Below are 21,878 nucleotides of genomic sequence, written 5' to 3'. Positions count from 1 at the left end.
TTTGACATTGACGATTGCAGAGAAGCTGAAATACTTTCCAAATTTCACACAAATTCACACAAACAAATGTGATCAAACTCCCCCTATAAGCTAAATCCTTGATTCAGTGAAGCTCAACAAACATTTTAAGTGTCAAAGTTTATAATCCAGCAGTCTCTTGCTATATTGCGGTTCATCTTTTGCAGCTTTTCCGTTTCACTAATTTTCTTTATTGTAACTTTGCATGCTTTTTTTTAACTGAACTTTTCTGCACCCTGATTGGCTGTTGACCTCGTCAATCACTTCTGTACAATTTCTCCGATACGCCATGTGTTCAGTTTTCCACATTAGCATAAATCTTTGATCATGATCAGATCTTTGTTTTCAAAGATCTGATCAAAGAACACCTGCAATCCAAAACCAGTATAAACTCTTTTTACAGGAGGGACTTTGATTCCTTATAGTATAATAGTAAAGAGAAAGAAAGAAAAGAAATCAAATTTGACTTGAATGTGGCTGAAATGTATCATAATACATCAGAAGCTAGCACTGTGTTTAATTAAATCTACAATATAGTTTAAAACAAACTATATTCCATTGATTGATTGACTGAAATTTCATTAAAAATAACTTTGGAATAGTGAAAAACTACTTTGTCCTTTTACCTCACAACCCTCGTCCTCATTGTGGTGTTCGGCCACTTTCGTTGCACAGATTTCTGCAGGCAGCCGTAGATGAAGCGTAAAGTACTGTTAGAAGAAAATAAAAAAGTTTAACCTTAAAGGGCCATCTATTACAAGGCACAAAGAAACATAATATCTGCATCTAATTTCATTGGCTTACGGTGGCAGGATCTCAGCAGCCAGGAAGATCTTTTCTACCAGTTCCGACAAGATGTTGAGGAGATGAGCAAGATTCAGATTCACATCTTCATTCTTTTCCAGTTTTGAGGGATTCAACTGAAATTGCAGGAACAACAACATAGAAAAACAGACAAGTTTGGGACAAATAACTGCTGTGTAAAACTAAATTTAAAGTTTTTGGCTTCATGTTCAAGAGATAATTAACAACCAATCAGGGGATAAAGTCTATTTCAGTTGCTCTAGTAGAAGACTGAAAGCCTCGCACCTCGCAGGACTGTTTGCTCTCCATGATCTTGAGGATGGTGTCTTTGAGAGCGTGGAGGACAAAGGGCGTGGCCGTGGCCTTCATGTATTGCTCCATCAGCGTGCTGGCCAGGGTTGTTGCTCTGAACAATGTGGTAGCCTCATCTGATGATGGGACATGAGCAGAACTTAACTCACTCAAAATGAAAAGATAAAACTTGCAGAAAGGAGGCAGATTACTAAAAAAAATCTTTTGATGAAGTTAGGATAATACTGTTTATTTTCAAAAAGCTTTATTGATATTGTTTTCTTAGCAGCAACTAATAAGAGTTCTGAAAATGATGTGTGCTTATAGGTTACTCCACCTTTTAAGTCACTTCTGCATAAAAAAAAAAAATACAATACCTCAAATTTGGGATTTTTATCCCATCTTTTGTAAACCGTGTTCAGTGTCCAGCAGAAGCAGTGGTGCTAAAATACCTTCCATGTTGATCTCTCTGTCATTTAGCGTCCTGAGTAAAGGGGCTTCAGCTTTCTCGTGTCTGAAGATCCGCAGGAGGAGGCTCGCCAGTAAGCTGCGGTCCTGTCCGCACACATGAGCCAAAGCGTAGATGACGTGGAAGTCTTTCTGTAAGATCATCTGAAGAGAAAAAAAAAATAAACTAGACGATCCCCGACGGCAGAGGCAGAAATCTCAGAACAATCCTTCAAATGACCAGACCTCCTTGAGGTCACTGTACTCCTCTTCGGGCATGATCTTCTCCACTGAGTAGCGGGCGCGGACTCGCAAGGAGCCCGGCTCGATGCCCTTTAGGGGAATGTGGGAGCTGAGGGGGAACCACTCGTCGATCATCTGGCCCTTCTGCAGACGGTTTAGCTGGCAGCGCATAAATACTGCGAGAGACAATGAATAAATAAATAAAACTCACTTATTGAGGAGAAAAAATAACTATTTCAAATGTACTCACAGATATCAATTTCTTTGCTCTTCTTCGTTTTGTTGCTCAGGCTAATTTCAAATCTGTTGATTTCACCAGACAAATCACTGGAACAACAGAAACATATTTCATTAGATTTGTGCACACACATGTACTGTTAGTTCAAGACACAGCAGGTTTCAGACCAATAAGACAAGAACAACACCTACTCAAAAATGAATTCCTCAGTGAAGACGGGATTCTGGCCCTCCCTCGGGTGCGTCTTAGCGACTTGGACGTTGTTCAAGTAGATGTTACAGTAGGGGTTGGTGAAATGCTTCACTGGTAGCTTGTGGGCCTCCTCCACATACAACACCAGGCTGCTCACCTAAAAATAAGACAGCATTGAAATGAGATGAAAAAACAACAATAACTTTCTAAAAAGGATAATAAAATATCAATCCACATCCTTGAATGTCCTTCAACAATTTAGTTTACAGTCAAAAGCAAAAACATTTAAATCTTGTTTTTATATCTTGACAAAAACAGAAATCAAAAAGTTAAAAAACTTATTTTTTATGATTGTTATACATTTGTTCATAATTGTTTTAATCTATAATTTGTGCTAAAACTGTGACTCTTTGTAAGTAAATACTCCAATAAGCAAAGCTGTTATATAGATAGCTGGTAGCTAGTACAGACCTAAACAAGGAGTTGACAAACTTGAAAAATATTGATTACTTTAGTTTATAATATAACTGAAATGAGATTTCTGCTAATGGCATTTAGTTTACTTTTAGCTTTGTGAATCTGCTTTTAGAGACCGTAATTCTGCAAATCTTTCTATTTAACTTAAAAAAATAAAATAAAATAAAAATTCCATGTGGAATTGGAAAAAAGACTGTAGGTTACTTTAAGTCAGAGGCAACATTTAGACCTGAAGCATATTCACCCCCTGCACCTGAATTATTTAAAGTTTTAACCATGTCTCAGCCAACATGACGCAGACGCTTTCCGTACATACCTGTCTGAGCCTTTTGTTGGAGGTGTTTACAGTGGTTTTTCTTAAGTTACTACAGAAAGTCTGAAGGCATTTCATCCAGTCCTGCAACGACAAACATGCTTAAAGCTCCTCAACACCGTAGATGTATGGTTACTGCAGAACTTCTGCACACATTTGAGGTCTTTTTTTCCAAAAACATGTAGTGCACACTCACATACAAATTTAAAATATATACATTAGTCTCAGGATGGGAATTTAATTGTTGTAGTTAAAAATTGACTATTCTACTTTAAAAAAAGTTTCAGCCAAATTTCTAGTAGAGCCAAAGAAAAACAACAGGAAAAGGGCCAACAGTTTTTTTGTGAATGTACATGTGAGCCAGAAAACCTAAATGTTTGTTTTCTCTACTATGGTTCTTATTTACATTAAAATATTAACTGAATGGACGCATACAAAAAAAAAAACAGGATTAATTGAAGCTCACATTTACTTTCTCCTAAGAGCACCAAAAGGACAATCCTATTCCCCACTAAGCATGTTTAGGCTTGTTATATAGAAGACAGAGGGGAATATTGGGTAATGTATCAAAATTAGATCATCTTTAACCTTTTCAGAGTCTTGACTTCACATAGCAAATATGCAAACATAATGTTGCATCATTCAGGAACATATTACAGCCATCTTTTAATGTCAGAAAAACAGATGTTATTTAGTATTTTAATTATACTGCATACAGCAAAAACACTTCACTAAAAAGGCAGAGTTTTTAAAAAAAAATAAATCAGCATGTCAACAAAACAGTGAAAGGAAACTATGTGAGACTTTTAACCCTCTTTTTTTGGTTTCAAGTCTCTTTTAAAAACAGATGTGCATTTTTTTGTTAACATAAATCAACAAAGCTGTTGCACAGAAAGCAGAGTCTGTCATTACCTGTGCCTGTTCTGGAGTTTCTCCTGCAAAGTAAAATATGTACTGCTCCTCACTAAAATGCTGGACAACAATCTGGAAACAGTTTGGCCTGAAAAGTTAAAAAAAATAAAACAAAAGAGGAAAAGGTTTTAGGTTCCCATGTGTCAAATGCCACAAAGAATTTCTTCTGTGTGGTGTCCATGAAGCTGCTGTCACTCAAAATGCAAAGATGAGTGGACTTTACAGCCAATGTTTGATGTCCCACCTGCCAAACAGACTGTCATGCACACAATACACGGAGCACACACTTAGGTCAATCAGCCCTTTGGGTTTGGTGGCTCTCTTCTCACTTTCGAAATAGATGAGCTGTGCATCGTTACCTTCCAGGATGAAGTAAAGGTTCTTCCACCTTTTGCCTTTGCCTGAAGATGAAGAGGGAGAAATTAAGATTCTGACTGACATGACCAAAATGAGAAAATTCTGATAAACACTGCCTGGCTAAATAAATAAATGAAAAAAAATCTCCACTGAGATTTCATTATGGAGAAAGGCAGAAGCCCCCCATTTAAAAAGTTTTATAGTGATTAATATGTCTGCTAAACATTAGGTCAACTGACAACATTAATTAAATAAATGCCTAGGTTTCTCCATTTAACTGAGATTTTTTTTCCTGATGGCTTATTCCAAGATGAGATTGCTAGGATTCAATAATAGCTACAGGATGTCCAACAAAATAAATGATTTATGTTAGCCAGGCGGTGTAAATCATCAAAGCCCAGAGGCTACAAAAGCTTTATTGTAAGTGCTGCAGCAGACAGAGGTCATAGATACCTTTGTTGAACAGGAGGTAGCCTTTCTTGACAATGTTTTTGTAGAAAGCATCTTTTGTTTTTCGTCTTATAGTGTTATAAATTTCTCTACCATCCACTGTGTCAGTGAGCACTTGTTCCTGGTGCTACAGTAAAAGCAGATCAAAGGCCATTAGAGAACCACCAACGCATGACTCCTTCATAAGGCTTGCATTCCATTACTGACTTTCCATTACTAAAACTAAAGCAAAACCTTTGCATTACTTTCTTCAAAATAATCTTTTTGGTCATTTTTTTTTTCAAATCAAAGACTGAACCTGCTTTTTGGAGCATTTTATAAGTTTTGAAAATGTATGAATGTGTGGACCAAAACATACCTGAACTGAAACGGGCTCTTTTAGGTTGTAGCCCTCAACAATTTGTTCTTTTTTGTAATGGTCGATGATGTCATCAACACTAAAATAATAGAAGGAAATGTGAGATTCATGCATGTTTACATGGTACAAAACATTGAAATGTGCTCATCACCACACACCTGTTGTAGTATCTCCCACCCATCATGTATTGATTGGTGGGCGTGGGGGAGATTTTAAACCTTTGGATGTTTTCATTGGTACGAAAAAAGAGGGAGTAGTCTCCAGGAGTGTTGTCAGATGGCCGGACGAGAAAACTGGACACCTGACCAACTGCAAGAAAGTAGAAGACAGATGGGTTTTGTTAATTACCTGATTGGTGGTTATTTTACATTCACATTTTTTGTGACTAATCTACTCCATAGGAATGTTTATGGGGATTGAGAAATAAAGACAACAGTGAATGATACCTGTCATCAGAAGGTTGTAAGCCTCTTGTTTTGTGATTTTTCCATGATACCAGCTGGAGATGCACAAGAAAGATTTTTGAAAAAAAAAAATGAAATTAAGATAAATTAGAATACTTACAACCAAAACATTTAAATTCCAAGAAAAAAAGAACATCTGATGTATGAAAATATAGAACATTTCTAGGTAGAGATGGAGCTACTGCTACAAAAGGCTCGGTCACCTTTAGTTTTTAAAAGAGTTCTTTTAACAACCAGCAGGCTCTGGTCACATGATCTGAGAGACCTGCTGCACTAGGTCCTTTATTTAGGCCGGTGCTTGTTTATTAAAAGCTCTATAAGTTAAAACTAGGATTTTAAACTACACTCTGAAACGGACGAGGAGTCAGTGCAGCTGGATTAGCAGTGGGATGGTATTTGGAGGTTTTAGTTAAAAGCCTTGCAGCAGCAAACTGGACAACTTGAAACCATTCTAAATATTTTTTACTGAGACATGTGAAGATGGAGTTGCAATATCAACAGCCAGGAGAGAATAAAAGATTGAGAAGTACTAATGGAGAAGGAAGCCAAAGGACTGGCAACACATGTCATAGAATAAAGCAATTACTGCTGTGAAAACTATAACAAATGGACTCATGTCATTTTCCTGATTGTGGGTTCTTTTACTAATGCTGCTTTCACACCAGAAGTGATTCGCACATCAAATTCGCATCTGCCGCTTCTATTTTGACAAGCGTCAAATTTACTGCTCGACACCCCAGCCGTGAAGCAACCGCCAAAGTTTTTCTGGACTTCATTCGTTGCTAAATCATAGAAAACATGGATGCGCGAGTAGCTTGGGTTTATATATTTTGGAGAGCTCTATAGAGGTGCCGGCAAGAATGTCCCGGTGTCTGGATTCACAAGATCTTTCAGTCTCTCCCAGTGTGGTGTTCTTCACTCCTGACAGCCATTTTAAACGTTACTTCCGTCTGTTTGTGGCCAAGTTTGAGCATTAACCCGAGAGGGGAAATATAAATTGGAGGAACTTTTTACTATTGTCTTGATGACAATAGAAAAAACATCATAAGCACTGGAGCAATTGCGCATGCAGTAATTTTTCCCACTACGAAGGCATGCATGGTGGCTCTCTGTCTGCTGGGCAGCCAACCGCCAGTGGGCCAGCATAGCGAGCTCCACTGACCAGAGGCCAGGAGCCTGGGCGACACACCTCGCTAGCTCTGCCGGACCCTGGGCACCAGAGCTCGCTAGCTTGCTACGCTGTCCACTGGACGAATGGCTAGAATAGTGGACGCGATCGCTCCAGCTCCATGGGCTCTGTGACAGGATGGCAACCTGCGCAGGGTGTATCCTGGCTTTGCCAACAGTAACCAGGACAGCCTAACCAGTAACCCTGCTGCCCCAGAGGGTTAAAAAAATGAATCAAAGTTTAGGATGAAAATCCCCATGTTGAATGTATTTTTCTACCCTTTGAATGAGTCACTAAAAACGTCAAATGCCCAAAGCCAAGTCCCTGATTAGTTGACGTGCCGTGTCAACCCCACTGCACTCGGCGCCCAAATTGCGCCACAAAACCTCAGATCGTGTCTGTACATTGATTTAACAATGAATCTCCACGCCCCCGCCATGCAAATAGTGTCCAGTATGAATGCGCCTCAACACTAACAAGGTCCCGATCCAGCTAAAGGTGAGTGCCCCATCGATTTCCTGGAGATATCCTTTTGTTTGATGTCACATAGTTGATCATAGTTTAACTTAAAGAAGTAATAAAGACAAAAAAGAAGAAAACTACAACACAACTAAGAGACATTTTATAGTAGTTTAGCTTACAGTTTTCCCTCATGTGGATCCTCCTCCCGGCCCTGCAAGACATCAAAATCTTAGTCTATAAACGCCTTCATCATAACATTTCTATGTAGACTCCAGTTTACTTACCACCTCCTCCACCAGATCTTCCACAATGAGCCCTTGCTCCTCTGTGCGAACATTAGTTACCCACATCCAACCATCTTCTAGTTCATTGTGAACAATAAACATGTCCCCTTTCAGAAAGCTGGAGGTAAAACCAAAAAGGACATGAGCATCATCATTTCTATAATGCATATAGTTATCTCTGTGAAGATGGTCTTTGCAATAGAAAAATGAACTGTTTTATAGCACAGCATTACCAGCAGGTGTCTCCCCTGACACATTTGAGGTAAACGCTGCATTGCTGGCTGAACACTGAAGCCTCACTTAAAGGCAGAGTGCCGAGGTTTGGTTCAAGCAGATGTTTATTAGATTTAAGAAACCAGGGTTAGCTGGACTCTTAAGTAAATATGTCTACTATAGCTTGATGACAGAGACAAAGCTGTTTTTCAACAAAAAAGTCAGATGATGTGCTTTCCAGGCTGTAGTAACATTCCACAAATTTAAAGGGAAACGGACTGTTTTTTTTGTTGTTTTTTTCTGAGCAGTGAAGGCAAATACTTTATTTCCAAGCACAGCTTATTTTTAGTGTTTCTCTGTGTCTGAGAGGCTATGAATCATGATATTACTTTAGAGAAAAATGTGGGTTGGGAATGAGGGCCTTATCTGCCTGCTGGAAAAAAAACAAGAACACTGCTGCACTTTGTACTTTTACACAAAACCTACCTGATCTCATCAGTATCTGGCACTTTGGTGTATGGAAGTATCGCCCTGACTCTCCTCCTGTCTTCAACAGGCTGTGAAGTTGCACAAAAAACAATTAAGTCTTTATATACAAAAACATTGATTTACTTTATTATTCTCTCTCTCAAAAAAAAAAATCTACATTAATGGAAAAGTGGCTAAAAATACTAGGATCATGTCAGAAAATGACCCAATGTAATCATTGTGTCAACCCTGAAATCTTTGTATGCAAAAACACAACACAATATTTAATTTAAATAAAAAAAATAAACTTCCATTGGCTGTCAGATTTGACCTGTTTTACACTTAAGCTTTAGGCTTCTACCAAATGCTTCTTTATATATATATATATATGAATAAAACACTAGAGACACCATAATTCTTGAACAAAACAGTAAGTGCGTGTAAACATGATTAAAAATTAAACCCTACTTTTATTCTACCTTAATTTATTATTAATCAATTTCAGTTTAAAGTCCATATATTACCCCGAAAAAGTTTCTTTACAGAAACTAGAATTTATATTATGTATAGGAGAATGTGACTAATGCTAGGAATTTAAAAGAATATCATCCTTCTCAAAATACTTGATCAGAATCAAACTGAAAAGAAAGCAGGATCAGCCTGACCTCTGGAGGTGCCACCGGCAGTAACAGTTTCTCTCCTTTTAGTAGGCAAGACGCATAGCTGTAATAACCAATCAGGTCCGATAATGAAGAGAACCGCCGCCCACCAATGTAATAGTCCCCACACATGGCAATTATCCTGTTAAAAAAGCAAAGAAAGAATGAGCGTAGAGGATGGATACTCAACCATGTGTGTCTGGGAGTGTTGATAATACACTTGAAATGAAACAAATTAGAAATGAAAACAATAAATATTAACCTTAATGAATAAACCTTAAATGGTAGGTCTGTGTTACAATTTCTGAACACTTAGAAAAAACAGTAAAAAAAGTAGGAAGGAAGAAAAGCACTGTAGAAACACTTCGTTCTATGAGTCTAACTGAAACTAAAGGAGCTATGGATAGAAAACATCAAGTGTTAAAGCTTCATAAAGGGTTCTTAGAATACATTTACTTAACATTTAATGACTTACTAGTCAAAAACAATTGTTGCAAATAAAAATCATTGTGTCTGTTCACTTTAGAAATAAATAAAAAGAAAATTCAGGGCCATTGTGTCACATAGACTGAAGGGAGTTCAGGTACTCAATACAGCCACTGACGTAATATTTCTAGAGTTACTAAACAAAACTAAAAATATTGTTTCAACAGTGTAATATCACCCATCTTATTTCCTCTCAAAATTAGTAAACATCTGATATTTTCATCAAAGAGCATCTATTCTAGGACAATGTGAGCCTGTGATCGTTTTTCCTACTACACCCTGTAGAAAAATTAAGTAAACATACATTCTTCCCCCACTTATTTGCATTTCATTATTCACGGTTTAACATATTTGTTGATTTTTTTTTCCAGCCAGGTAACTCTTCCATTTTGTCACAAAAACTCCAACAATTCAAGACACTTGTGTGAAACCTTTGTGTCCAAATGAGGTGCTGCGGTGCATCTCTGCTGACTCAGAAGCGGCCATATTTGCAGATTTGTGGTGGAAATACTGTAAATGACTTTTCTCCACTAGACTCTTTGTTTTTAAAGTAAAAGATTTCTCCTAAATCTTTAAATAAAGCCAAACAGAAAACGTCAAATTCCTCTGCATTACTGCTCATTATTGTTTAACCTTTTTTAAAGCTATTTGTTTAGAGGAAAGCTGCGGCTGAGTGTTTTGTTAGACCCAATGAAACTGATAAACATACTGTTCTAATCAGTAGCATCTCAGCAATAACTAAACAGCTCAGTAAAGATGTGGCTTTACATTAGCCTAACAACATGACTTTTTACATTTTTAATAACCAATAATTGATAAACTCTTGTTGAATTGAAAAGCAACAAAAATAATATGTGCTGAGGCTACAACTGCTCAATGGCTCAGAGCCACTGGGATCTTTCCAAAGAATGAGTCATAAGACCTTGCTTAACCGAGTGGGAACCTCAACGTTAAAGTCATTCTCCAGAAGTACTCAGGTGAATCAGCAGGTTAGTCTTCTCAGTGGAATAAACACACTGTAACTGTAGCTTAACTGAACGTTAAAACAGTCTTTTATGTAAAACCTGATACTCCTCAGCCTGTTTGTTTAATAGGATGGATCGGGGAAAGTGCATATTATGTGTTGATGTAAAGAAGATGTGCAGCTTGAAGTGGAGTTTGGCTGCCGCAGGACAACCAAAACAGTTTCTATTAATTTCATGTAAATGGTTTGTTCAGATGTAGCTCTACCATTTTTATGAAATTATCCAGTTGAGATGCTCCCCATAAATTCAGTTTTTTATCCTCTATGAAAGCTGACATTAATGTACATTGTAAAGGAAGGATTTGTAAGAATCCAAACCGACAGGTAGGATGTAGAGTACACAGATCAGCTATTAGTAATAAGTTTGTATTATTACACAAACAAGTTGAAAGATGATTACTAAATTCCTTGTCAGGTGGTGTTTTTTTTTAAGACTCTGACATATGGGTATGTCTGAATTCTGTTTCAGATCTCTCTTTCATACTGAAGACAGCTGATGGACTTGAAACTATTTTTCTCCTTCCTAACAAGTACTCATCTCCCTAAATGGAATCATCTCTAAGAATTATAAAAAAAAAGGTTACTGCTGCAACTTTAGGGAAGTTCAGAGTAAAAATAAAATGACATTGCTTCTCATTTTTTCTGTTTAGTCATACCTGAAGTGGTTAACCACATTGGTTACACTGAGGAAAGACAGGACAAAGGAACCGGGCCGGCGGTCACTCTCCCTGATGAGGTAGCTGCCAGGGTTTCGGGCCTGGCGCAGGCGTTCCTCGGCAATTGTTCTGTCTAATTTGCCATGATACCACCTAGAAAAAGAAGGGAAAAGAAAAAAGATCAAACATTTTAAAGGAGATAAAAATGTTATGAATTAGAAGAAAATAAAACTAAAAGAATGAGCTATTCTAAAACCAAAATCATGGCATCTATTGTTTTTCTACTCAAGTTAGCTTACACATTAGTGTTTTGTCTGAACAATTGAACAAATTCTGAAATTTCTATTCAAATTTACTCTGTTTTTTTTAAATAAAAATACGAGTCAAATGTAGGTCATCATTGAAGCAAATGCACTAAACAGCATTTTTTCATACCTTCAATTTTAATGTCATACTTCTCAACAGCTCACACTGAGTAGTTGACTCCTGAAATGCTGGCAGACTATGCAATTCTGTTAATGCTAACTAAATGTTCTGGATGGTGTTTTCTATTATAAAACATTCAAACACCATCTTTTCTTTTATAACACTGTAAAAAAGAAAAAAAAATCAAATCAAAGGTCAATCAGTGGGGAAAGAGACTAAAGTTCTTCTCCACCTTATAATCACAGTGACAAAACAAGTGATTCGTGTACTAATTCAGACAAAAAATACAAATATATATACATGTATTTTGCCCCTGATGTAGCTCTTCACAAGTAAAACAAGTGATGTTTTTTTTTTTCATTATTTTCATTTGCTGCCTAATGCAAATCAGCCTGTCATGGGTAACTTTAGCCCACAGCGGTTTCATAATGGAGCAAAACACAGCTACCCCTCTGTTACCACATTGTTCTCTCTTTCACTCTCTCTCTCTGAGACTGACCATCACCTACTAAAGCTAATTTTAACACAGGAGGTGCAAAGTAAAGAAACAGCAGTCTAAGTTTACAGATGTCAACTGGCCTAAAACAGGAAATATATGACAACACTTGACAAAAGCAACACTGGAAACACAATGTCTCTTTTCTCAATTCTAATAAAAAAAACAACAACAAAGATTTCACCTTCAAGAAGATCAAATGACTTTATTGTCTGACACATGACTAATTTTCTACTAAATGCAGCTTAAGTAAAGTGACCAGCTAAAATGTTTGTTATTCTTTGTAATCCAATTTTTCTTCGAGACATTCAGCCTTCATTATGCTTAAAACTTCAAAAACCTACATATGTAAATAAACCGATTGGTCAGGTTATTTTTTTTAAATAGGAAAATTAAATCCAAAAGACTTGTTATATTGTATATCGTAAAGGGCTTATATTCTCCTAATTATAAATCTACAATCTGTCTTGCAGTTAAAACAGAAATTATTTCCGTCAACATTAAACTTTCTCTGAACAAAGTAGTTGCAAGTGCAACTCTTAATCATTCCGAAAATGGGCTTTGATGCTTTCAAAGGAGTAGAAAGAGTATAGTTTTCAATTCTGAGTGTGAAAGTCCTTTCTTTGTGGAAGTCCTTTAATATATTTCTCTTTGAAGAGTTCAGAAGGAAAACAGCAGTGGTTGGAAATCTTATTTCTTGTTCATGTTTGAATCATGTCAACAGACATCTGAAGGAATAGCATCAAAACATGACTCATCTGATTTTGCTTATTACTGCATAAGTGACTCACTAGTAGTAGCGGTAGCTCTCTGATCAGATATGCAAATTCTTAAAGATTTGTTTTTAATCTTGATAGAACAGTTGTTTCCATTGATTTATTTTAATAACTGTTAAAGAAGATTAACAAATGATCAAAAAGTATCTTTTTTCCACTGTGAAGTTAAAGTATAGAATAAAACATACATGTTGGCCTAAAATCAAAGCAGACCGTCAATTACAATAAACCAAACTTTTCTGTGTAAACACTACGTATGTTTAATAAGTTTACATGATGTCATTATGGCTTAAAAAATATATAAGGGAAAATATTGGTATCACAATGTTGTAAACTCTTATGAACTTCCTGTGGTCCAGATTCAGAGTCCAAAGTCACATATACATACATATTTTAATAGCAATAATGCTTCAAAACATTCAAACAGCTTTTTCATATTGCTTTTTTGCAAGAATGAAGCCATGTCTTGCATTTTTGAAAGAAAAAAAAAACACTTAGAAAGATTCGTTAAAATTTCAGCTGCTGAGGCTGCACTTGTCAGAGTTTTGACAACTGGAGTAAAAATTTAACAAGTTTTTCTCCAAATTTAGGACACTTTTCACATGGCAGAAAGAAGGCAAAAATCCTGAAAAGATAAAAGCATGAGTAGGAGTCGAAGTTCTTTTTATTTTACAAATAAACCATGTACTAGGAGGAATATGGGTCATTATTTATAAAGAAAATGTGATTTAAAAACATCAGTGAATGGTAAACTAAAGAAAGCCCAATCAGAGCTGAGCAGATGGGCTTGCATCAGAGATGTGCCCTTTAGGGGATTTTCTAAAAATGAATTTATTTAACCCTTAAGAACCCAGACCCATTTTCCTTAAATGAAAATTATGTGGAATATATCACAGACCAAGTGGACCAGAGAATACACTTCTGACATTTTTTTTTCTGTTGTACTGATTTTAACATGGGTCCTTATGGGGTAAAAAAAGATTAATATTTTTGAGTGTTCCTGATATTTATAGACAAATGTTTTGGATTCTAATAAAAAATATGACTCAAAAATGCTCACATTGTAACCCATGTAAATCCCTACTCTTTTTTCCTGCTGATAAGGGGTAAAAAAATAGCGCTTGGTAAATTGGTAAATTTTACAGTTTTGATGTCTACATTTTTCAGAATTAAATAGTATTAGTAATAAGAGCTGTTTTATTGGGCGGTATTGCTACAAGCTAGTTCAGACAAAAAAAAAAAAAAAACGCATACTGATTCATACTTTGTCTGTAAAAACAATGACAAAATAGATATTTTTGGTTCTATATAGCAAAAAAGGTACATCACAGTGTACCGGTAATATTTCTTTCATTTTTACTTTACCATGTCTTAGCAGCTAATGTTAAGAAGGTGTGAATTTCTGATTAATTGTTAAGGCCAACTTCCATTGCCGATTATTATTTATAATTGAGCGCAAATAAAGATTTTCATACCATCATAAGATGGTAAGCCTGGTTAGACACCCTTAACATTCGTTTGTCCGAAAAATAAAAATGCAAAGAAGTTTTTTGTGCTAATTTGACCAAAACAGAAGTACATTTGTAACAAGAACAGATAATATCTGACATTTCAACACTGAAGAACTATTTTTAGCTGAATTGACTAATAATATGACTGCTTCTTTACTTACATGGAAAGTCTGTTGCCTTATTTTGTAAAATGTTCTTTGGTTTTTCAGGTTATGCAGATTCATTCTTTCATAAGCTGTCAGGCAGATGGCTCACATTTGATCCCAGAATGCCTTGCTCATGAAGGTTCATGGTTGACTTTTCACACAGACAGCTCAGGTCTCCAGATCTAGGTGCTCCATCACTTTAATGTTTAGTAGAAAAAAAATCTTGATTTTTGAAGATTTTGTATCAAGTTCTTTGGTGTTGTCAATCCTAAAAATAACCCAAGAAAGCATCTACATTTTTCTTGTTTTATACTAACCCTCAATCCAAAAATAAACAAACAAGTGACTTAAGCGAGTTAGACATTTCTCTGCCAGTCTGCCTCCTATTAAACTCTTCTTTTCTGCATATTCTCTTGATGGGTGCACTTGTACTTGAATATCGCAACAGACGGACTGTCAGACCTCATCTCTGTCAAAAAGTAATGAAACATTGCATTACTGTACATTAGCAATGCACCTCGGTGGAGCAACAGGCTTTTTTTTATAAACAAACATATCCTACAGAGATGGAATGCTTAGTAAGTATATCACATTTGAGTTGTAAGAGGCTTTTGGCCATTATGTGCCGTGCTATAGCTAAATATAAGTTTTCTTCTGAAACATGACTACAAAGCTCCTATACAAGAAAAAAATTTACATTTTTAATTTAACAGTTTTTTCTTTCTGAAAAAATACTTTTCTGATTTGAAAAAAGTAGATCACACCATTTGACAAAAGGGTCCAGTTGAAGTTTCAATAACTGACTGAAAGAGGCTCTTCAATAAATGTGCTAACTGGCCACATAACCTGTAAACAATTAAAGCTAAACTTCAGTTTTTGAATCAGTATAGCAATTTGTCCCAAGAATTTAATGGAAATATACTTAAGATACTTTGTCCAGTCATCTATTGTGAATACAAATCCAAATTTAATAAAATGATTTGTTGTACTAGTCCTAATTTCTTTAAGTGCAAAGCACTCCTGCAACAAAACATTTTGATGACTTTTTCTACCAACCAGCTGTTGGGAAGGCAGAGCAAGACTTGCAGTGGTAAAAAGATGTCCCACTTACGCTGAGTTTACCCTCTGCTGCATTTCCTTTCTCCTGTAGTCTTACAAGGTGCACTCACTCCACTGATTCTGCTGGTAGCCTTGCAGAAAGTGCAAGCTCCAATGTAGAAAGTAGAGAGAAAGCAGCTCTAAATCCATACAAGGCATTATGATGTCCAATAGGTGCATCCCTGATACAGTCATCTCCCATAGCTGGGGTGTAGAAGAAAACATCCATGGATGACAAATGAAAATGGAATAAAATACATTTAGTCAATCAGATAATTTAATGTCAATTGCATGGTCAAGCAAAGGTCTTCATATCCTTTAGAGGCTGTTTTAATGTTAATCTTTCAGCTGCTGAGGCAGACTGTAGTACTCTGGTCTTTGCTCTAGTTTCGTCCCACTCTCTCTCCATCTCTCTCTCTGACATAAAACCACATTTATGAGCTTGCCTCTTATTGGTTTTTCAAGCACAGACACACAAGGGTAGGGAGTGGCATCTCTCCAAAGACTGGGCCAAGAACCCATGGATGTCCTCAATGTGTACATTTAAATAGACAGGCATGTATTTTCAAATTGATGCCAACAGTCTAATGAAGCTTGTAGACATGGGTTACAAAACTCAATCTCACACTTCCATCCAGTATGTTAACAGATACTTCAACTATGATCATGCTTGTGTTTATATATTAATCAGCTGGGCAGCAAACTGTTAACAGCTGATACATATTTTGGCACCAAGTACATTTAGTGTAATCACGGAAGTCAAATTAATTAACAAAACAGAAAAGGCTCTTGCCTCACAGAAAGAAGGCCCCAGTTCAAATCCCGGCTGGGAAATCTGAAACAGAAACACCAACTGGGGACCTTTCTGTGTGGAGTTTGCATGTTTTCCCTGTAGATACGTGGGTTTTCACTGGGGACCCTAGCTTCCTCCCACCATCCAAAAACATGCTTCATAGGTTAATTGGTTGCTCTAAATTGCCCCTAGGTGTGAATGTGAATGGGTGTGATTGACGCCCTGCGACAGACTGGTGACCTGTCCAGGGTGTATCCTGCCTTCATCCAGCAGCAGCCGGGTTAGGCTCCAGTACCCCCGCGACCCCGAAACGGACAAAGGGGCCAAGAAAATGAATGAAAAGGGAAAATTTGGAATCTCTAAACAATTGCAAGGTTGCATTTATTTGACATCTTAACCTCTGGAGCTACAGCAGCCATGAACCAAAAATTTAAGTGACAAGAAAGCAATCATCTCGTAATTTATTCATCAAATTCATTCACATTTGTGCTGAAACAAAGGTTATAAATCTGATTCAAAGTACCCAGGGTTTCTCCTCATAATTTGCCAAACAAACCCAAATTAAGATTCTGTTTTGAATTCACTGGAGCTTATATTAGGACTACTAAGGGTATGTTTCTTCTTTTGGCAGGTGGGTGGACTCAACAAAACTATCCTCTTTCTTCTGTTGAATTGCATAGTTTTAAAACTTTATTGGGCTGGGTAAACTCCAGTCAATGAGCTCTTCTCACTTAAGGCATCATTTTTGCTGTCCAGAATCCTAAATGTGATGGTAGAGATTATTGGTCCACGATATATATGTTGATATACTACATACAACAAAAAATGTTCAAGTCTATTTTGATTTACTACTACTTACTAATACCTTGCAGTAGAAACAATATAGTTAGAGAACATGCCAATCTTCTTGGTAACATAAAGTCAACATGGATTTCCCATGAAGTTGTTTGTATGAATTCCAGAAAAAAATATTTCCTTTCTAAAGAAAATACAGACATCGATGGGCTTAACAGACAAGACTTTAGCTCAAGCGCAATCATCCTCTTTTTTTGAGGGTTAATATTGACCTAATTTGTGAATTCATCCAACTTACATTTTTGTACTTGTTCTCTACGCTTTGCATTCCAGTTCTGGTTTTAGTCCATGTACAGTTCAAGATGAACCAAAACAATAATACATAGAGTTAGATCAGTGAGATTTTGAGGACTTTTTATTCTGTGGGAAGAAAAAAAAACAGAAACACAGCCATCTTCAATACAAAAGAGCTGATAAGATCTGGTAGTAGTATCTGAATAGCTTGAATCAGAATTGTACAAAGCTCTTATTGTACGAATGGGTTTACATTCCACAGATCACATTTCATTTGCAAAAATCCACCAGTGAGTTAAAATGTCTTTAGCTCAAAATAACTGGCCTTTATGTTTCCAGATAACAGTCAACCTATCACTTGAAAAACACTCGAGTGTTGCATTAATATGAACTTGAAGCCATAAAACATCAGTTTAATGCTACATAAGCTCTATTATTAAACATTGGTAAAAAAAAGACTACAGTATGTATATTAACTTTCCAGGACACAGCACTTCCATAGCATCCACGGTTATTACAAATAGACCATTTAGCTTTCTATTGCACCCTAAAAACAATCTTTGTGAAATAATCTTCACTAATATCATTGCATAGGCGAGCAGTCAACACAATATAGAAATGTATCCAAAGCTTCAATACCCAAAACTTATAAGCTGGTTATGTCTGGCAAGGGTTGGACTTTAGGAGAGAGTGCTTCCAAACCGTTTTGATTGATCATTACTAAACATAGGAGTGTTTAATCTTAATCTATTTAAAGCATGCACTGACCTTTACATTTTCAAAAGAAAAAAAAAAAGTTTTCCAAACAATAAATTGACGTAGAAATTTGTCCAGCTGTTTGAATAAGAAAAAGATACATTGGGTTAAAACAACTTGATGGTCATCAATATAACAGCCTCTGCAAATCAGAAACAATTATGCTTGGCCTGATAAGTTGCAACACAAACTTTGCGTGCAGAATTTGTGGGGTAAATATTGGAGCAATTGAATTCAATACAACTACATTATTCAGTGCAAATTGTTTTTTTTTCTGAGAAAAGTAAACAATAGCTGTACCGAGACTGATTTAATTTATTGCGAGTTCATTACCGTTTATAGCAGATATCTGTTCAAACATGTTTAGATTTCTGATATGAGTTTGCATTTTATATTAGCAGTCATATTTGTGGTCTGTTTAACAGTAAAGTGGAGCTTGTATTTCAACACAATTCTCAGCATTCATGTTTATTTTTGGGAGGAAACTGAAAAATGGCAAACTATTGATCCAAGTTATAGATAACTTTAAGTATGATCTACTCGATGGCCTGGATTCTCTTTAAACAGAATTTATTAGCCAGATTATCCACCTCTAGTTTCAAATGTTTTGAATTTGTGCCACTTCAAGTTAGGACTGGAAATCACCGGGTATCTCAGGATACGATGCGATACACAGCTCATCGATAATACGGCAATAATTAGTAAAAATCATCTAATAACTCACATTATATAGAAGAACACATTTTTGGGGGAAAATATATACCCACATATTTTTTAGCTTTAACACAATCACAATAAATAACTTGTGCCTAATTTTGTAAAACAAATAATTGACTCTTTAGTGCAAATCAGTAATACTATGTATTTGGCAAGCACTGACTCCAACTGAATTTGAATTATCTGTCAAATTCAGTGTTAACAATAGTAAACATGAACAGCAGTGCCAATACTTAGAGCAAAATGGTTGCAAACAACAGAAGAAAACTGAAATAATTCAAGCAGCTGCAAGGCACATTGGTGCTTGCTACAGTCTCACAATGTGCCCCCATCTACCTCCGAAGGAACGTCTCACCAAAGGATGAAGAATATAACGTTTTATAGCCTCTTCAAATGAAAACAAAAGATTGATACTTGGTGAGAACCCATCAAGAATCAATCGCAGGACTAAATTTTGCAATATACCACAATATTGATATTTTGGCACACCCTTACCTCAAGTCCTGCATACCTGTAACCCTTGTGCTATCATTGGCATGTTTACATAAAAGTCGGGTCATCTGGACCCCACAAGACAGCACGAGGAACTTTTATTTTTCATGGATTTTTTATCTTCCTGTCCACACATCAGTTTAAGGGTGGGGTCATCTGGACCCGATAAGAGAGCACGAGGGTTAAATATACATATTGAGACAGTTACACCTGTTAAATAAATAAAAAACAACAATAACAAAAAAAAAAAAAACGGTTTTAATTCATAAATTGAGTTTTTCTATAATTATGGCTTTTCTAATACTTGCAGACCTCACAACTTTAAAGTTTTACAACAGGATGAGGCCATCTGTTTATCTAACCACAAGTCACTTCAGTAGTTATACTCTTTTTAACCTATTGCAAATTAAAACATTATAAAATTAAAATGATTTTTAATAGTCCTGTGGGTAAACCGCTTTCTATGTGTTCTTTAAAAAAATCACTCCACTAACATTAAAGTGTACAACAAAAAAGCCAAACCTGACATTCATTACTTATCATACACTATATAGGTAAAACAGTGTGCATTCCATTGCATGTAGAACAATTATAGTTTCCTTTTCACTGAATATTTCTATTTTTAAGGTTTAGTTTCATTGAGACCTCTATTCCTCTTATAACTACACCTTTTTATGGTCTAACGGAAAAGAAAAAAATCTGATAATGTTAAGGTACTGGTCAATGATCATCTGTCTGGTTACATAAGAAAATAATCACAGTGATCCAATAGCATCTCTTATCTTCTGACATTTATGACTTACTTTGTGTGGTTGTGTGGGTGTGGATGGGGGAAGTCATTTTAATTATGAATGTAAAAGTTCATCCAGCTGGAGTTTAACAACAATTGACTATATGGCATTAACTTTCCACTTCCGATGCACCTGGCTCCAAGTAATTTGCATTTCCCCAAAACAAGAAAAGGACCTTTCTTTTGGGGCCAGGGGCGTTGGTTTATCGATTTGAATAGTTTATATTAAGTAAGGGTCAATGTTTATAAGCTGAAAACACATTTCCCAACATTGACATTATATGTTACTAATTAACTTGTGGAAATAAGAGAGTATCGAATGAAGAACTGACCACCCACCTGATATACTGGACGATTCAACATATGAATGTACAAAAATAACTTTCAAAGTAAAGTAATTGCACTTACTGGTTCGTGGGTGGTGCGGACAGTTCAAGCAGCACCTCGTCGTCCTCACATTCCGGCCCATCCTGCATATCGCTTTCATCCATGGTGACGCCGTGCCCTGCGCAGCCTGCGGGGGCTGGGGGCGGCGGTGGCAGCGGGGGGAAGGCAGTGGGGCTATCTGGGCCCTTAGATGTGGGTGAAAACTGACTCGCTGACTCCTCCGAATTGGGAGAGTGGCACATGCTCCCTGAGTTTGTTCGAGGAATCCCCGACTGTCCACCTCCTGTTGCTGAAGCTGTCATGTCTCCTCCACCAGAGGTGGGATACATTATGCTCATGTCGGGGAGTGAGTCCGGAGAGGTGTTTGAAAATTGACGGAGGGTTTGTGTTGGACCTTGTCCCAGATCGGTGACTCCCACTCTACTTGGCTTGGAGTAGTAGGGGAAAGGGGCCGTCTCTGGGCCTCCTCCGCCTGCCACCCCTGTTCCTGATGTGACCGTTTCTTCCCCGCTGACCTCCGCAGCCATCATGGTAGAAAGTGAGTAGAGGGGGGAAAAGTACAGAAGGGAACCCGCCCTCCCCCTCTGTCCTCAGACGAATTATTCAGCGTCTGAACTCAGTGGAAACAACCCCAAAAAGTTTCTCCAAACCGCGCCGGGCTAGCCAGCTAGCGTTAGCCCACAGCTAACTTAGCTGCAGCGGGCGTTAGCTTCACCACGCATTACCCAATAAGACAGTCAAGCTAACGCTAGCGGGATGGCTGGCAGCCTCAAGACACTTCATGAGTTTGTGGTCGCTGTCTCCATTGTTTCCCAAGTTTAAAGTTCACGCAGAAATGCTACAGAGAGACTTAAATCCACGGTATGTTCTAAAAACACAGTCTCACCGGTTTTCAATTTGAACCTCACCCTCGGCACCAGGCGGACCACTTGTCGAAAAAATGTTTTATTGTCACTGTTGTGTGTAATACCCGTTCTTTCCCCAGTGTTGTTTTCTTTCCTTTTGAGTTCGGAGCCGTCTACAATCCAGTCCATAAACGACTCCTTGTCGTCTAGGTCCCCAGGAAGGTACTATTTCCCATGGTAGTAATAAATGGGCTTCGCAAAGTAAGGTTTTCTCACACGCAGAAGCGAAGTTTGCCTTTATTTCTTTTTCTTGGAGCTGGTGGCTTCTTGGCCGCTGCTGCGCTGCTCGCTCACCCCTCCCTCTGCCACTCTTGTCCAGTCTCGCACAGGCGCGGCTAATTGAACGCAGAGCTGGCCATGTTCAATCCATGACATCTTCAATCATCCCACAAGCCATTGTTGCAGCACTACTAATACCATATATAGAATGTACAACTGAGATAATCAGCAAACTGAGCCTCAAAGTTTTTTGACAAAACAGACAAACAACAAACTTGTAGGTTAACATTCAA

General features: G+C 37.1%; 1 protein-coding gene and 1 long non-coding RNA gene across 2 annotated transcripts in view; one reads left to right on the top strand and one right to left on the bottom strand.

Annotated features, from left to right (window-relative positions):
* Nucleotides 1-21,030, bottom strand: part of rasa1a (RAS p21 protein activator (GTPase activating protein) 1a) — a 23,560-nt gene extending 2,530 nt beyond the window's left edge. Inside the window, exons 1-20 of the mRNA XM_024275433.2 lie at nt 20,483-21,030; nt 10,985-11,137; nt 8,825-8,960; nt 8,178-8,248; nt 7,479-7,596; nt 7,374-7,405; nt 5,547-5,599; nt 5,259-5,409; nt 5,101-5,179; nt 4,746-4,869; nt 4,180-4,336; nt 3,936-4,023; nt 3,027-3,107; nt 2,233-2,390; nt 2,054-2,130; nt 1,807-1,979; nt 1,566-1,725; nt 1,108-1,250; nt 823-938; nt 645-728 (exon numbers count right to left, since the gene is read on the bottom strand). Of these exons, the coding sequence (XP_024131201.2) occupies nt 645-728; nt 823-938; nt 1,108-1,250; nt 1,566-1,725; nt 1,807-1,979; nt 2,054-2,130; nt 2,233-2,390; nt 3,027-3,107; nt 3,936-4,023; nt 4,180-4,336; nt 4,746-4,869; nt 5,101-5,179; nt 5,259-5,409; nt 5,547-5,599; nt 7,374-7,405; nt 7,479-7,596; nt 8,178-8,248; nt 8,825-8,960; nt 10,985-11,137; nt 20,483-20,991 (2,663 nt within the window). The 5' untranslated portion in view covers nt 20,992-21,030. The remainder of the gene's footprint in view (nt 1-644; nt 729-822; nt 939-1,107; nt 1,251-1,565; nt 1,726-1,806; nt 1,980-2,053; nt 2,131-2,232; nt 2,391-3,026; nt 3,108-3,935; nt 4,024-4,179; nt 4,337-4,745; nt 4,870-5,100; nt 5,180-5,258; nt 5,410-5,546; nt 5,600-7,373; nt 7,406-7,478; nt 7,597-8,177; nt 8,249-8,824; nt 8,961-10,984; nt 11,138-20,482) is intronic.
* Nucleotides 20,640-21,571, top strand: LOC118599094. Its single transcript, XR_004948380.1, has 2 exons — nt 20,640-20,779; nt 20,866-21,571. It is a non-coding gene; the product is annotated as an uncharacterized LOC118599094 (long non-coding RNA).
* Nucleotides 21,572-21,878: the final 307 nt, after the last annotated feature.

The sequence above is a fragment of the Oryzias melastigma genome, linkage group LG9, assembly GCF_002922805.2.
Source record: "Oryzias melastigma strain HK-1 linkage group LG9, ASM292280v2, whole genome shotgun sequence".
In the NCBI taxonomy this organism is placed as follows: Eukaryota; Metazoa; Chordata; class Actinopteri; order Beloniformes; family Adrianichthyidae; genus Oryzias; species Oryzias melastigma.
Note: the sequence above shows the minus strand (reverse complement) of the source record. Positions and strands in the feature narration are given on the sequence as shown.